The following is a 13,905-nucleotide window of genomic DNA, read 5'->3' as shown; positions in this document are numbered from 1 at the left end:
ATAGTGAGGAAGTATCATGTAGGCCTGGTCCTAAGAAAAAATAAGGTGAAAGCCCACCTTATCAGATAGAGATAGAAGGGGAGGATGCTTCCATTGTTTGTTGGATCAGGTAACAAGGGGCCACCTTATGATGCAGTCTTACCAATGAAGGCACACCTTATAAGACCAGTTTGGAAAGTAACATTACAGGTTATAATGATGCTCCATCTGGTATAGGAAATAAGCACATTTGATAGGATCCACAGTTGTGTTCCACATAGAGCCAGAAGGTGTCTCAGTGCTGACTTGTGAGAACGAGCTTCTAAACCACACAGCTGGGTACCTGCATCTTTCCCATTCCTCATATGGGGATATCTTTTGTGTAGATAGTTACCTTCTTTCTGCCACATCTCACTTCTTGTCAAATCAGACTGTACCTCAGTACAACATTAGACCAGCAGCATGAGGAGAACTAAGAACAGTTAGAGTAGGGTTTGGCCAAATTCTGTAATTGTAGTGACCAAGAAGAGATCTGAACATTCACTTTCCCTTCCTTCTTTACAGAAGTGGAATATTGCATACACCGGTAGGCTTGCTTGATAATGTGGGGGTCTTGTGAGCTGCTTTTTCCCTCCTTTTTCTTTATTTCAAGGGATGGCACACTGGAGAGGAAGGGACATATTCAGAAGCAAAGGGTGATACAAAAATTGAAGATACCAATAAAGTTTTAAGAATGGGAGTTTGGAAATCCAAAGGATTTTTAGGCGAGACACAAATTTGTATCTCATCCAAAGTAACTACCGAGAACAGATAAGTTTTAAGTATTACAAATGGACAGAGTGGCATTTCTAGTACTAAACAAAATAAGACTTGTTTTTCTTTCTGAAGCTATAAAAGTGAGTCTAGTAAGGATTTTCTTATGTTTTCCAAGAGAAGAAGTTTCCTCTCCCAGAAACCTGGTTGCACATTCAGTGCAAAAATACATCTTAAGTGACTAACTGTAGAGTAACAATGAGCCAGCCAAAATTGGCATCCCTTTCCACTGAGCCCTACATTGGCATTTCCTTTACATGTGTAACAGCATGAGCTTCTTGTGACAGATTGGCATCTCTAGTTAGGCAAATGAGAAACCATCTGTTGAGTTGTCAGCCCAGCGTCTGAAAAAGAAGGGGTATCCATTGAACCTTTCTGGTTTGCTTTATCCTTCCTTCCCTCCCACCCCACTCCCACCACCACCTTTTCTTTTTCCTTTTTTACTTAAAAAAAATGCAGGCTGTCTAGCTAGAAACTATTCTATAATAAACATCCCAGAAACTGGTGGGTTTCCCACTCTTTCTTTCCTCAAGATTGCAGAGATGAAGCTGGATACAGCAGTTAACTCCCAACAATTTCTGGCAAGTCCAAAACAGAGAAACACATTGCCTTTGTGCCCCAGTGGACCCTATAAAGAAGCGAGACCCTCAACAGATGCAACATGGCAGAAGAATGCAGGGTAACTTTTTGATCCTTAGGCAAATGGGGAGAAGTAGAATGAGGGTGGAGATTACCTACCCACTTTGTGTCGTTTCCCAAGGTGTTGAAAAGCAGGATTTTATAGTGGAAAGGATACTGATTCTAGAGGACACATGAATAAAGCATTCCACTCACCTCCTAACAGGGCGGTGGTTTTGGATATGGCCGTGTAGGGATTTGCTTTACCTGACTGTGTATTTGTTATAATCGTTTCTTTTTCTTCTTTCTCCTCCTCCAGAGGAAGTAGTGGGAGGAAGAAGGGAACCAAGTGGAAAGATGGATATTAATTGAAAAAAATAAAGAGCACAGGATTTGGAATTAGTGGACTCAGGTTGACATCCTGATTCTATTATGTATTAGCTTTGTGACCTTGGGCACCTTTGTTGCCCTCAGTTTCCTTATTTACAGGATAAGGGGTTTGAACTAGATGATTTACAGTTTTAGATCTTAGGCCCATAGAGTTATTGCAGGTTGCTTATAATGTTATTATCTCCTGAAAATAGTTTCTTAAACGATCATCCAAATTCATGCCAGATGACTAGGGCAGAACCAGTAGGAAAAAGGTATAATGACTACAATAATGTAAATGAAAAGAATTCTAAAAGAAAGCCAAATTCTGAGCAACTATAAGCATCAGTTCAACCCCAGAGAACAGGTCCTGAAACATATCTGTCATCTTTTCATCAGAGAAATAAAGGGCTACAGGACATAGTATTGTATACAGTTCTAGGAGGAGGAGGCATATTCACAAATGACTGCCATGTAAAAAAGTTGTCAGTAAAAATGATAGTTCAGTAAGTGTGTTTTTAAGCACATTTTGTTATTGACATCTGATGGTTGTTCCCAAGTTATGTCCTACTCAGAGTTACACATTCAAAGGCATTTGTATAAAGGCAAGTAAAAAACTGGTGAGAGACCAGCATGACTGTTTAATGCGCTACCCAGGAGCCTCAGCTCCTTGCACTTCAGTCTGCCTTAGCCCTGATCACATTGACTAGATTGCAAATAAATGTCAGTTCATATTTTGCAATAACATAAATGCCTTTCTGGGAGCTGATTAAGGCTTCAGAGGGATATTCCATTCCTCCTTCTGCTCTCATTATCATTCTTTCTCTATTAGTATTTTAGAGTGTTTGGACTTGGCTGGTCAGAAACTCCTCTTCCTGTCCCAGGAGGCAGGTGGCAGCACACTTACATCTTCCAGATTCTGTCAAAGTATCCTGTGCACTTCTGATGAGGAGGTAAGGGATGTGGATTCCTTGTTAGAAATGAAGCCTTTCCAGAGTGACAGCCTCCCCCAGAACACCTCATGTGTCATAATGAGAATGATGATGGATCACCCAAAGGGCTTTACGTAGACTCTCTTATTTGATTATTTGATCCTGACAGTGCTGCGGGGTGTGTGCTGCTATTTGACAAACGAGAAAGCTAAGGATTAGACATTGCCCAGCCTGTGCCTTGCAGTTCAGTGCTACATTCGCTCCTCCACACTGCTTCTCCATATATGTACGTAGGTAGATAGGCAGCTTTTTACCCCGTCAATGACAGTAGCAGGGATATGACCATAAAAGGTGTTAACGTGACATGAAGGAAGATTTCTTTGAACTTTGAACTTCTTTGAACTCTGCTGTCCCAGAAAACGTGTCAAAGAACTTGTTGAATATGAGAACACTTATCATTCTGACTAGTTTCTGGGCAAATACTACCCACTGCCCTCCATCTAGGGAATTTGAGAAATGGAAATAAGCCAGAGGATCCACTCTGGTACCATGGGGTATCATTGCTTTTTAAAGTCTCAGACATTTCATCTCAGATAAAAAATGGTCAGTGTCCTTTGGCCTGTCTCCCACATTCCCTGCTTCTCAGTGCCTTGTATTTCTTACAGGTTCTTGAGCAAGCCCAAGCAGAGGTCCCTCTGTCATCCTTCAGCGTCATCCAGTTCTCACAGTGGCCACATCCCCTTCCACCCAGCCTCACTGTTGAGATGCATAAAAAGGTAATGGGATTATCTGCTGAACCAGACTCTCTTGGTGCTAAGATTTCATCAAGTGAACTGATGCATCTCCTGAGGGTGAATTGGGGGCTTTATTCTCTCTGTATTCTTGCTTTCCCACGTTGACCCTTTGGGTTTTTTTGTTTTGTTTTTCCTATAGTTGAAAGTCAAGTGGGCAGAAATGTCAACTGTCTATGCAGGACCATTTGGGGGAAGTTTTTGCCTCAAGCCTCTGAAGAAGTTGTTTGCAAGCTTTGGCCCTGTCCGTTCATTCGAAGTCATTCTGGAAACTGATGAGGTAAAGAGCCAAGAGAATCACTCTTCAGCCACTACTGGGACAGATTGATAACCACAAAAGGAAACCTCTGATGGAGATGACCTGTATACCTTTCACAGATAAGAAGCAATGGTCCTGGTGGAAGTGACTTTGAGTTTCACTTTTCTGTATGTCAAGGATGAAAGGATGCAGGTTTAATGTAACTAGACCACAAGGGAAGAGTTTTTGCCACTTTTTTTGTTATTCCATACTTTGAAGAGAGGTCCTATTATGACATCAAGTCAGACCACATCTGGAATGTTGAATGTAACTATGTCTGTAACTGGAGCAGTCTAAAAATGGAATGGACTTGCTCAAGAGGTAGGAGATGCTACCCCTTCACCAGTATTTAAAGGCTAGATCACCATTTGTAGATAACTTTTTCAGGTATAGATTGAACTGATTGCTTCAAAAGTCTCCTCCATCTCTATGATTCTATAAATTTATTGTAGAGAATTTTAAAAAATTAAAAAGGGTTTTGAAAATGATCTTTAGAGTGAGATCTCTCCTGCCTTGAGAAAAGACTATGCTTACTACACTTAGCTTGATGGTAGATACAAAAGTGTTACTCTCCCTGGATTTTTGGATTAGACCTGTGATTTCTTTGGTGTAAAAACACTCTGCCAATGTAGATTGTCATTTGCTCCACAATTTACATAGTCTGAGAGAATTGCCTGGGATGCTGAGAGACGAATGATATATTCACAGCCAGTATAAATCAGAGGTAGGATTTGAACCCAGGTCTCCCTAACAATCAAGTTCAGCTGTATCTAGGATACTACACTGCCTCTTTCTCTGTAGCTTACCACTGTCTTTGTCAGTGAAAGAAGAAACAGCTTGAATAATAACAAAGAATCAGTGACATTTGGGGATTCAGGTAGAAAGGCTCCATACAGTCATGAAGAGTTTTTTACAAAGCCAAGAATGTTACTTTCTGGTGGCAGCCATAGCAACTCTGCAGAAAAAGCAGTTGCCAAAGACTAAGTGATTACAGTAGCTGAGCCAGGACCACTGGCTCATTTTTGTGAATAGCATGCAAGTCTATTGTTTTTACATTTGCATGGCATTTTGAGCTCTATTATCTCATTCTGTCCTTATAATGATTCTGTGAAATGTCATGTCAGTATTATTATCCCCATTTTACAGATGAGCAGATTCTGTGAGGTTGCATATACATCTACTAGAGGGCAGAGTCAGGACTTAGATTCTTATTTTATAATTCCAGTTGTAATTTTCTTTCCCCTGTGCCACACACCCTTTCTGGTACTAACTTCCCAGGGCCAGAAGATAAAGGTTAGAAGAGCTAAGACCCTAAAGCTGAGATTGGGATAACAAGAATTCATGTCTACCATGAATTCACAGAACATCTGTGAAAACCCTTGAAAAAGTAATCCACCCTTAGAAATTATTTCATAAATAAAATAACAATAATAATAGCTAACATTTATGTAGCATTTACTATGTGCCAGGCATGTGTGTATATATACACTTCACACACACAAATATGTGTACTGTGTGTATGTGTGTGTGTGTTTTATATATATACACAGAGAGAAAAAACCTCCCTTACCACCTTGGAAAGCCACCAAGCTAAACTATACTTCAGCTTCAAGCATTTTTAAATGTTTGCTTTCCTGGTTGTATCTCCCCTTCATCAACATAGACTCTATCCCTTCTGCAACTTAGTAAACAATTTTCACTGCTGTGGCCATGCTGGGGATGTCCATCTCTTAGTGAGGCTGGTGCTTGGTGACAGTGACTTAAGTCTATCAGACAGCATGCAATAAATTAAAAAACTCCTCTGAAATTCCACTATCACAAGATAGTGTTTTAAGGGTAGAAGCTAAATAAACAATACTGAAGGAGAGCATAGGATTGTGAGCGTTTTAGGGAATGGGGAGAGGGAACCCTGAAGGTGGGCATCAGATAGAAGATAAGATGGGAGAGGGCTAACACTGGGCTCTATCTCTTCTTTTGTATAATAGCTATTTTTTTGTTCATGTTCCCCTTATTTTCTGCTCCTTGAGAGCAGTGTTCTGATACGTGCTTCCTCCAGGAAGGGAATTATGCCATGGTTTATTTCCCATTGAAGGTTAGCAAACTTGCATTCTGACTTATAAATTAATCTCATTCAAATTTAACTAATATGACTCCGTTTCCCCCATTTTAATTATGGCTGAGTAGAAATGTACACATCCCAGATTTACAGAGTTGAAGACCCAGAAAGTGGAATATGATGACCCCATCAAAAACAGGCCAGAAAAACCATCAAGCTCTGCCCATATTATAATACTTGTAGTTGCTCTTGGTGTTCTTGATTGACATGATTCACCTAAAATATTTCCTTAGTTCCTACAGCGAAAAGTGGAGGGACAGTCATTTGAAGCCTAGAAGCAAAGTTGATTCTGAGTGTCTTCTCTTTTTGCAGCCCTATGTTTGCATCCAGTATGGAATACTGGAAGCCGCCCAGCTGACCATAGAGACCTTGAATGGTGCATGTGTCCAAGGGGCCCGGATCAAGGTAGAGAGCATGTGAGAACTGGTGAATGCAAACAGGAAACAAGACCTCCTACCTGCATGCATTCTTCAAGCCGTCTTTAGGAACATGTTGTGGGGAATGCACACTGCTAGTCCAGGTGCCACAGTGACTTGCATAGTGTGGTGCTCATTAATGCTAGGCCAGCTCTAGTGTGAAGACACAGAACATACATGGGAATAGGTATCTTGCCCATTCCTGCAGTAGAAAAGTATCAGTAGAGTAACATAATTAGCAGTCTTCTTCAGAAATGGAGACCTTGATCAGTTAACCACATTCATGATGGGTAGTGTTTTGGGTTTGGAGACAGGAATACCTGGTTTAACTTAATTCTGTGTGCATTTATTAAGTACCTATTATTTGCTGATACCAGCTTTGGGACTATGAGCAAGTCATTTAAGCTGAATTTCAGTTTCTTCATTTGTAAAATGGAGATATTATTAGCTATAGATCAACTTCAGAGTGGTTTTGAGGCTCAAATGGAAGTGCTTTGAAAATATCAGCTATTGTTGTTAACTTATTACCAAGTTGAATATGTACCTATCTTGTCTTCCTTGTTACTTGTTAGGGCTCTGAGTGGCTCTTTCTGATTGGATGGAAAGAACCAAACATAGGCCCCTTCCCCCTTTTAACTAGAAGATTAGTAGATTTAGATGGGCAGCCTTTGGAAATTGCTTAAGTCTGATGGGTAAACAAATGGGTAAAATTCATCAGCCTTCATCTTGTTCTGTTCCAGGTGCAGAGGCCAGTGCAGGAACTCACTCTGGACTGTGACACCATGGTGAGCTCCCTGGAGAGAGACCCAGAGAATGAAAGTACCATTTATGTGAATGGAATGAAGGAGAGCTATACTGAAGAGGATATGTTCCAGAAATTTAGTCTCTTGCCCAATCTGGAAGCTGTCTTTTTGCCTGTGGATCCTCAAAGCAAAAAACACAAGAAGTATTGCTTCCTGAGTGAGTCTCTGTCAACTTCATTTGGCTTTGGAGAGATCAGGGATGTGAGGAGGAGGGGCAGGGGAGCCAAGAACATTAATGGTGGTGCATGTAATTGAGGAGAGGAGGTCATTAGATGGAAGGCAGAGAGCAGTACTGAAGCTTGACCCACACAGAGGCCAGTGGTTTGGGCCTGATGAACTTTGGTATCCTGAATGCTAGTGTTTTCTGGCTACTATTAATATATTGTGTTTTTACTTCCAGAATTTAGAAGCTCTGAATGTGCCCACAGTGCCCTGAAAATTCTGCAGGGCCCAACTGGCCTCAACTGGAAGCTGGTGTGCAGAAGAGCCCTGACCCCCAGCCACCTCCACGAATGGATCTGTCACTCCTGCCCTGACCCAGGAAGCCCACAAGCATTTGATGTTGTCCCACTAGCTTCAAAGGAAAAATCTCCCTCAGTAAATAAGGTCGCTGATGTCCCTAGAGTTCTGTTGGTTAGAAAGCCCTCTCAAGGGTGAGCCACATCTGCACCCCACCTAAATGGAGTTGCTGCAGATCAGATCACAGATGTCCTGCTCAGTTATCTTCAACTGTTCTGTATCCTAGAGTGGCCCCTCCATTGTTTTTATATCTTTGCACCTGTCCTCACTCATTATGCTTCCTTCTCCCAGTACCACTGATTTCCCCATTGTCTTCTCTTACCCCAATATTCTTTCAGTGCGTATGTTGTTGATCCCAGCTCATGAGAGAATGAAGAGAGTTGACAGGCAAAACAAGTCATAGAATACTCAGGGGACCACCACTCATTTTACAGATAACGAAATAGAGACCTTGAAATATTTGGGGGTTTCATGGAAGGTTACACAGCTAGGACCAGGACCTAAGTCTTCTTGCTTTTGTCAGCCAGTGTTTTCTGCTTCACTATAAAGAATGCACAGTAGATTTCTGCTAATTTCTCCCCCATGCTGATATGTCAGGGTCGTTGTCTAGGATACATGCAGGCTGAAGTGATCCTAAACTGGCTTAGGATGGGAGAAGGGGAAGAGACCCCCCCGCTTTCTCTCAGCTCTGGAAAGGCCTGACACCCTTGTTTTTCTGCCCATATACAGTGTTTCCATCTCTTTCCCCCCTTTGCCATTGGGAGAAAAACTTCATGATAGCCAGATGAGAGCACCCTAAGCCCCAGAACTTATATCTGTTTCTGATGGGCTTGCCCAGTCACCACAGGGAGAAGAACTGAAGGTAGCCATGAGTCGGTTAGATGAGAGGATCCAGAAGCTCCATGGGAGGCTGCCCCCCGGTACTCTATGCATCGTCCTCCTTCCAGGAACTAAGAGGTAAATGGGCAGAGGCTGGGCATGGGAAACTCTAATCCTGCATGAACCACTAAGGCACAATTGACTCGTCTGTCCATCATGTCCCAAGTGCCCAGCAGAGCTGGCTGAAACAACCCTTGCCCTCAGGGAGCTGACATTCTGTCAGGGAAGATAACAGGTACATCAATAAGTAGATACAAAAGAAATACAAGTAAATTTGGTGGGGGAGGGGTGGAAATAGCACGGCACCAATGGGGGAGTCAGGAAAGACTTCATGGAGAAGGGGTCACTTGGCCAGTTGGAGAAGTAGGAGTGAGGAGGAGGGAGTACATTCCAGATAGGGGCTTGGCAGGACAAAGCTGAGGAGATGGGAGAGGGAGTGTTGTCTTTGAGGGAATAGCAGGAAGGCCACAGCAAGGCAGGATCATGGGGAGTAAAGCTGGGTAAACAGAGAGGGGACTGGTTTTGAAGGAACTTATGTTTGATCCTAGAGTCAATAGGGAGTGTAGTAAAGAGGGAAGTGATCATTCTGGCAGTTATGTACGATTAGGAGGCTATTACAGTTGTCCAGGGGAGAGATGTGGAGGACCTGACCTAGTGTGAGAGCCATGGGAGTAAAGAGAAGGACGTGACAAGTATTTGGAGGTAAATACAGGATTCACCAATTGGTTGGGTATGTGAGCTGAGGGAGAGTGAGCTGAAAGGGATAAAAACCCAAATGGCAGACCCAGGTGAGTGAAAGAATGGTTGTACCCTTGTCATAAATAAAGAGGATGAGGTCAGCCTTGGACATGTCTGATGACTGCAGGACATCCACTATGAAAGATTCAGGCAGTAGATAGAGACATGGGGCTGGTGCTGAGGAAATGGATGGGCTAGGAGTCATGTGCATAGAGACAGTAATTAAATCCATGGGAGGGGATAATGGTCTCCAAGGGATAAAAGAAGAGGGCCAAGAAAGAGCTTTAGGATACACCCACAGTTGGGGAGCATGTTATAGAAGATAGTCTAGCAAAGGAGATTTTTCCACAGAGAGAGAGAGGGGGAGGCATTGGAGCTAGGTTGTGAGGACAAGAGAAACCTCAACCTGGTTGAGAACTTGTTCTCCTAATGCCAATTCATTGCTGTTTTGGACAGCTGATTGCCAGCTCTTCTCATGTGAAAGGATTTGAGGATGCTGTTTTCTCCACCCCATGACAGAAGGCTCACCCCATGTTATCATGAGCTAAACTTCTAAAACCAGCCCCACACTGAGGGGGTTTTTCTTTTCTCTCAGAGACATAACTTCTTCCTAATTTAAAGACAAAGGTCCAGACACCTTCAAGGTGATGAAGGGGGAAAAAAATACCCCTTCTTTTCCTCTCAGGCCTCAGGAGGTCGTGAGTTCCCACACATTGGAGGTCTTCAAGCAGAGGTGGCCACCTATTGAGACTACTCTAGAAGGGATTCCTAGTTAGTTAAGAAGGGCCAGACTCAATGCGCTTTGAGGTGCCTTCTGAATTGTGCAGGTTGGTAATAGAGTGCAGATGGGACCAGATCTTTTGCTCTGGCCACTAGAGTGCACCATCCCTTCACAGTAAATCAGGAGTGCTTTGTGTGAGTGAATGAGAGAGAAAGAAGGAGGGAGAGAGGAAAGGAGGGAGGGGAAAGAGAGAGAGAGAGAGAGAGAGTGTGTGTGGGGGTGGAGGTGGGGGTGTTCTCTCCCTTGGGAAAATGGGAAAGGGAGGGAGATTTTCCTGTTGAATGCTCTTGTTTTCTATCCGCAGGCCATACTTGATACAATCTGCTAGCATCCAGGTCCCTTCCCTCACTTTTCTAAAAGTACCTTCCAGCCCAACTCAGGCCCTATCAGCCCTCAAACTTTCTCTTTGTTCACATTCATATTTCAGCAGCTTCTCTTTCCCAGCCCTAAATTTGCCAGATTGGCCATCCTGACAAGGTGTGCAAGGTCCCAGGCATGACATGTTTTGTGCAGGGTATAGGACCCACAGTCTGGAATGGCTTTAGCTAGACTGGATGGCATGGTGCGTAGACAGCTAGCTGCCACTCAGCCCAAGTTTGGAAAGGAAGAATGAAGACATTCCTCATCTTTTCAATCCCTATTACTAGTTCATTTCATAACTGGGAGAATTAGAATTCCTTGTGACCTGGTTGGTACGAAGGTTCAGATTTTTATTGTGGTACAACAGAAAAAGACACTGTATTTGGAGTTGAAGGACTTAGCTTTAAGTTCCACCTTTGTCCCTCTCTGTGTGACCTTGGATAAGTCATTTAACCTCATGTAAAGTGAGGAGGTTAGTCTACATTGTGTCTGAGGTCCCTTTAATCTCTATACCTGTGATGCCTCTGAGACATGCTGTGGTCTGCTCATGATTCCTGCTTGACTGGTAGAGCTCAGACTACATATGTACAGTAGAAACAAGTGTTACACAGGATGTTATTTGAAAAATTACGCTGATGTTCTCCTTTAAATTGGCTACAGCTATCAATGAGGAACAGGAGGAAGATGGTATTCAGAAAAATGTACAAAACATAGCTCATGGTTAATGTGACCTTATGGGACTAAATAAAAATTACGCCACCTGCCTAAGGAAACATTCCTCTTCTCTCCATTTTCAGCCTTCAGTTGCCGTTTCTGGTTCCCAGGGATGTTCTAACTACATATCTTAGAACTGGGTGGGCTTTATTTCCATTTTATAAATGGTTCCCAGAGAGGAAAGTGATTTGACCAGGCTTAGGTCACTAGCTTATCAATTTGGGAGGATCTGTTTCCTGGTTTGGTTTGACTTTTTTCACATTTTAATTTTGGAGAAAACATTCTATAACATTCTACCACTTTATAATCATCAGAATTTTTAAATCATTTCCCTGCTTTCTGTATAAAGCCTTTAAAGTCTTTTAAAGCCACAGTACTGTCCCAGGGTCATCATTCAGTAATTATGGGTAATTGATCAGCATAGTGATGATTCTTGCAGAGAGCCGAGTTTGCCTTTCTAGCAACAGCAGCTCTTTTTCCACCCAGAACTGAGTGAATACAGATTATCCATAGCTTAGATTTCCCTTTGGCTTTAGAAAGCAAAATGATCAGTGTAACTGTTTTTTGCCTTGTTCTCCATTTTCCACTTTGGTATTAATTAGAGCCCCGTGACCTCCCACCCAGAATAACCTTAGAAGCAAACTATTAAGGAGCCACAATTCTCAGCATTCACCCAGAAGGAGCTTTCTTAGTGGCTTAGTGCATCTTACACAGGTCAAAAGAGACAAAACTGAAATTGAATCTACCTGAAAAATCATTCCCTACCCACTCAGCCAGCAGACAACACTAGCTTCATAGTTCCAGCTGGTACCCTTGATCCTTTTATCCTCTGGGATCCTGTGTACTCTCCCTCCACCGTGGTTTTCAGAAACTTCTCATCTGGTTGAACAATAAGTTCTTACCTCAACCTTTCCTTTTTTCCACCTGTTGGTTTTCCCTATATTTCCCATCTTTAATGTGATTTTAAAAATATTTGTTGAGCATCTGTTGTATGCAGAGCAATTGTTCTTTAGCTATTAGTCTTCCAGAATCCAGACTACCAATTCTCTACTTCCATTCACCAGAAGTTTGCACTCTTTATACCCCAAGACCTTAGTATCCATACCATTATTTTTGAAAACTTACTGGTACTAATGTAAGCTGCCTAGTCCTATGAAAAGATCAGGCTTCCTTCAGACTAAAACTTGCAATTTTTCTTGTTTGTTGCAGCGTTCATGGATCATCAACTGGGCTGGGGTTAATATCAATAAATGATGATATAAAAAGTGCCACCCCAGAGGTGCTTTAGTGGGTCTCCAGCCAGGACTGACAGTTCCTTTCCCGCTACCATTTCCCATTCCATAGCATCACCTCAGCAACACTGGAAAAGAAGAGAATGACATCTGTCAGCCTTCAGCTGCCAGTGCATACACACGGATGGCACAAGCTGGGTAAAAAAACAGACAAATCCTTTTAACATCAGTTATTTCTCAGTTTGTGAGAAAAATGTATTCTGTAGGAAAGTGACTATAAGGCAGATTTCTGTAAAGCAGATCCTATGATAAAATTGGATATATATGCCAAGGGGAAAGAAATCTAAAAGACTTGGTACATAAACCTTTTGAAGAAGGTATTAAATAGTAGCCAGGTCCAAGGCATCCATGGCACATTGTGCAATGGGAATGCTTTTGTAATTCTCTCCTAACTCAGCACAACCTCAGCCCCATGATAATAAATGGATGATAAAAATCTCCAGACATGGGAAAAAAATCCTAAAATCCCTTCTTTTGTCTAGTCTCCAACAAAACTTGGGCTACAATAGTCTACTTCACTGGTGGGTATCTCTGTGTAACAGATGTTTTTAACCTGGGATCCACAGACCTCAGAGGGATCTGTGAACTTGGATGGAAAAAAATTACATCTTTATTTTTACTAACCTTCGGTTTCCTTTGTAATCCTTTGTATTATATTTTATGCATTTAAAAACATTCTAAGGGGTCTGTGGGTTTAACCAGAATTCCAAAGAAGTGAGTGACAAAAATGGTCAAAACCTCTGATCTAACACCTGATAATCTTCATCCTGAAAATTTCTTAGTTTTACATCAAATCAATAAAAAAAAAAATGTCTACCTAATTCTTTAAATTGGAAATTGAATAAAATGAGCTTCTGTTACAGTATCTTGCACACAGTAGGTACAAGTGTTTATTCAATCCATGACTGGTTATTTCACTTACTATGTGCCAGTCACTTTACAATTATTAACTCATTTGATCCTCACAATAACCCTGGGAAGTGGCTACTTTTATTGTCTTCACTTTAGATTTGAGGAAAACAAGGCAGGCAGAGGTTAATTGACTTGTGCAGGGGCACATAGCTAAATAAGCATTTGAGGTCAAATTTGAACTTGGTTCTTGACTCCAGGCCTATTCTATCCATGAAGCCACCTGGCTGTGTTAGGTACTGGTGATGCAAGTACAAAGAACGAAACAGTCCCTGCTCACAGTGAGCTTATGTTCAAATGGGGGAGACAGCAAGGAAATCTGTGACTATATATAGCATAAATACAGAGCAAATAAATATATAGACACATTAAATACAAGGTAATAGGAGAGGGAGGGCACTAGCAGTTGGGAGGATTTGGAAAGGTTAGATATAGAAGATGGTACTTCGGCTGCATCTGAAAAGAAGAGAGTGACTTTCTAAGGTGGAGGGATGGAGGGAGTGCATTCCAGGCATTTGGGTTGAGTGACTGTGTGAGTCATAGGGGCAGATCTGTAGAAAATTACTTTGGTTACAACA

The 13,905-nt window shown here is 42.0% G+C and overlaps 1 protein-coding gene across 4 annotated transcripts in view; it reads left to right on the top strand.

Annotated features, from left to right (window-relative positions):
- Positions 1–13,283, top strand: part of REXO5 (RNA exonuclease 5) — a 36,826-nt gene extending 23,543 nt beyond the window's left edge. For 3 of the 4 annotated variants that reach the window (XM_072597928.1, XM_072597929.1, XM_072597927.1), the window contains 9 exons: positions 1,326–1,471; positions 2,612–2,732; positions 3,377–3,487; positions 3,645–3,782; positions 6,229–6,321; positions 7,073–7,292; positions 7,536–7,741; positions 8,493–8,611; positions 12,336–13,283. In XM_072597928.1, coding sequence (XP_072454029.1) covers positions 1,326–1,471; positions 2,612–2,732; positions 3,377–3,487; positions 3,645–3,782; positions 6,229–6,321; positions 7,073–7,292; positions 7,536–7,741; positions 8,493–8,611; positions 12,336–12,414 — 1,233 coding nt within the window. In that variant the 3' untranslated portion in view covers positions 12,415–13,283. Of the gene's footprint in view, positions 1–1,325; positions 1,472–2,611; positions 2,733–3,376; positions 3,488–3,644; positions 3,783–6,228; positions 6,322–7,072; positions 7,293–7,535; positions 7,742–8,383; positions 8,612–12,335 lie in introns of those variants that run through there. The other variant, XM_072597931.1, reaches the window with a different exon arrangement.
- Positions 13,284–13,905: the final 622 nt, after the last annotated feature.

This window comes from Notamacropus eugenii, chromosome 3 (genome assembly GCF_028372415.1).
Source record: "Notamacropus eugenii isolate mMacEug1 chromosome 3, mMacEug1.pri_v2, whole genome shotgun sequence".
In the NCBI taxonomy this organism is placed as follows: domain Eukaryota; kingdom Metazoa; phylum Chordata; class Mammalia; order Diprotodontia; family Macropodidae; genus Notamacropus; species Notamacropus eugenii.
Note: the sequence above shows the minus strand (reverse complement) of the source record. Positions and strands in the feature narration are given on the sequence as shown.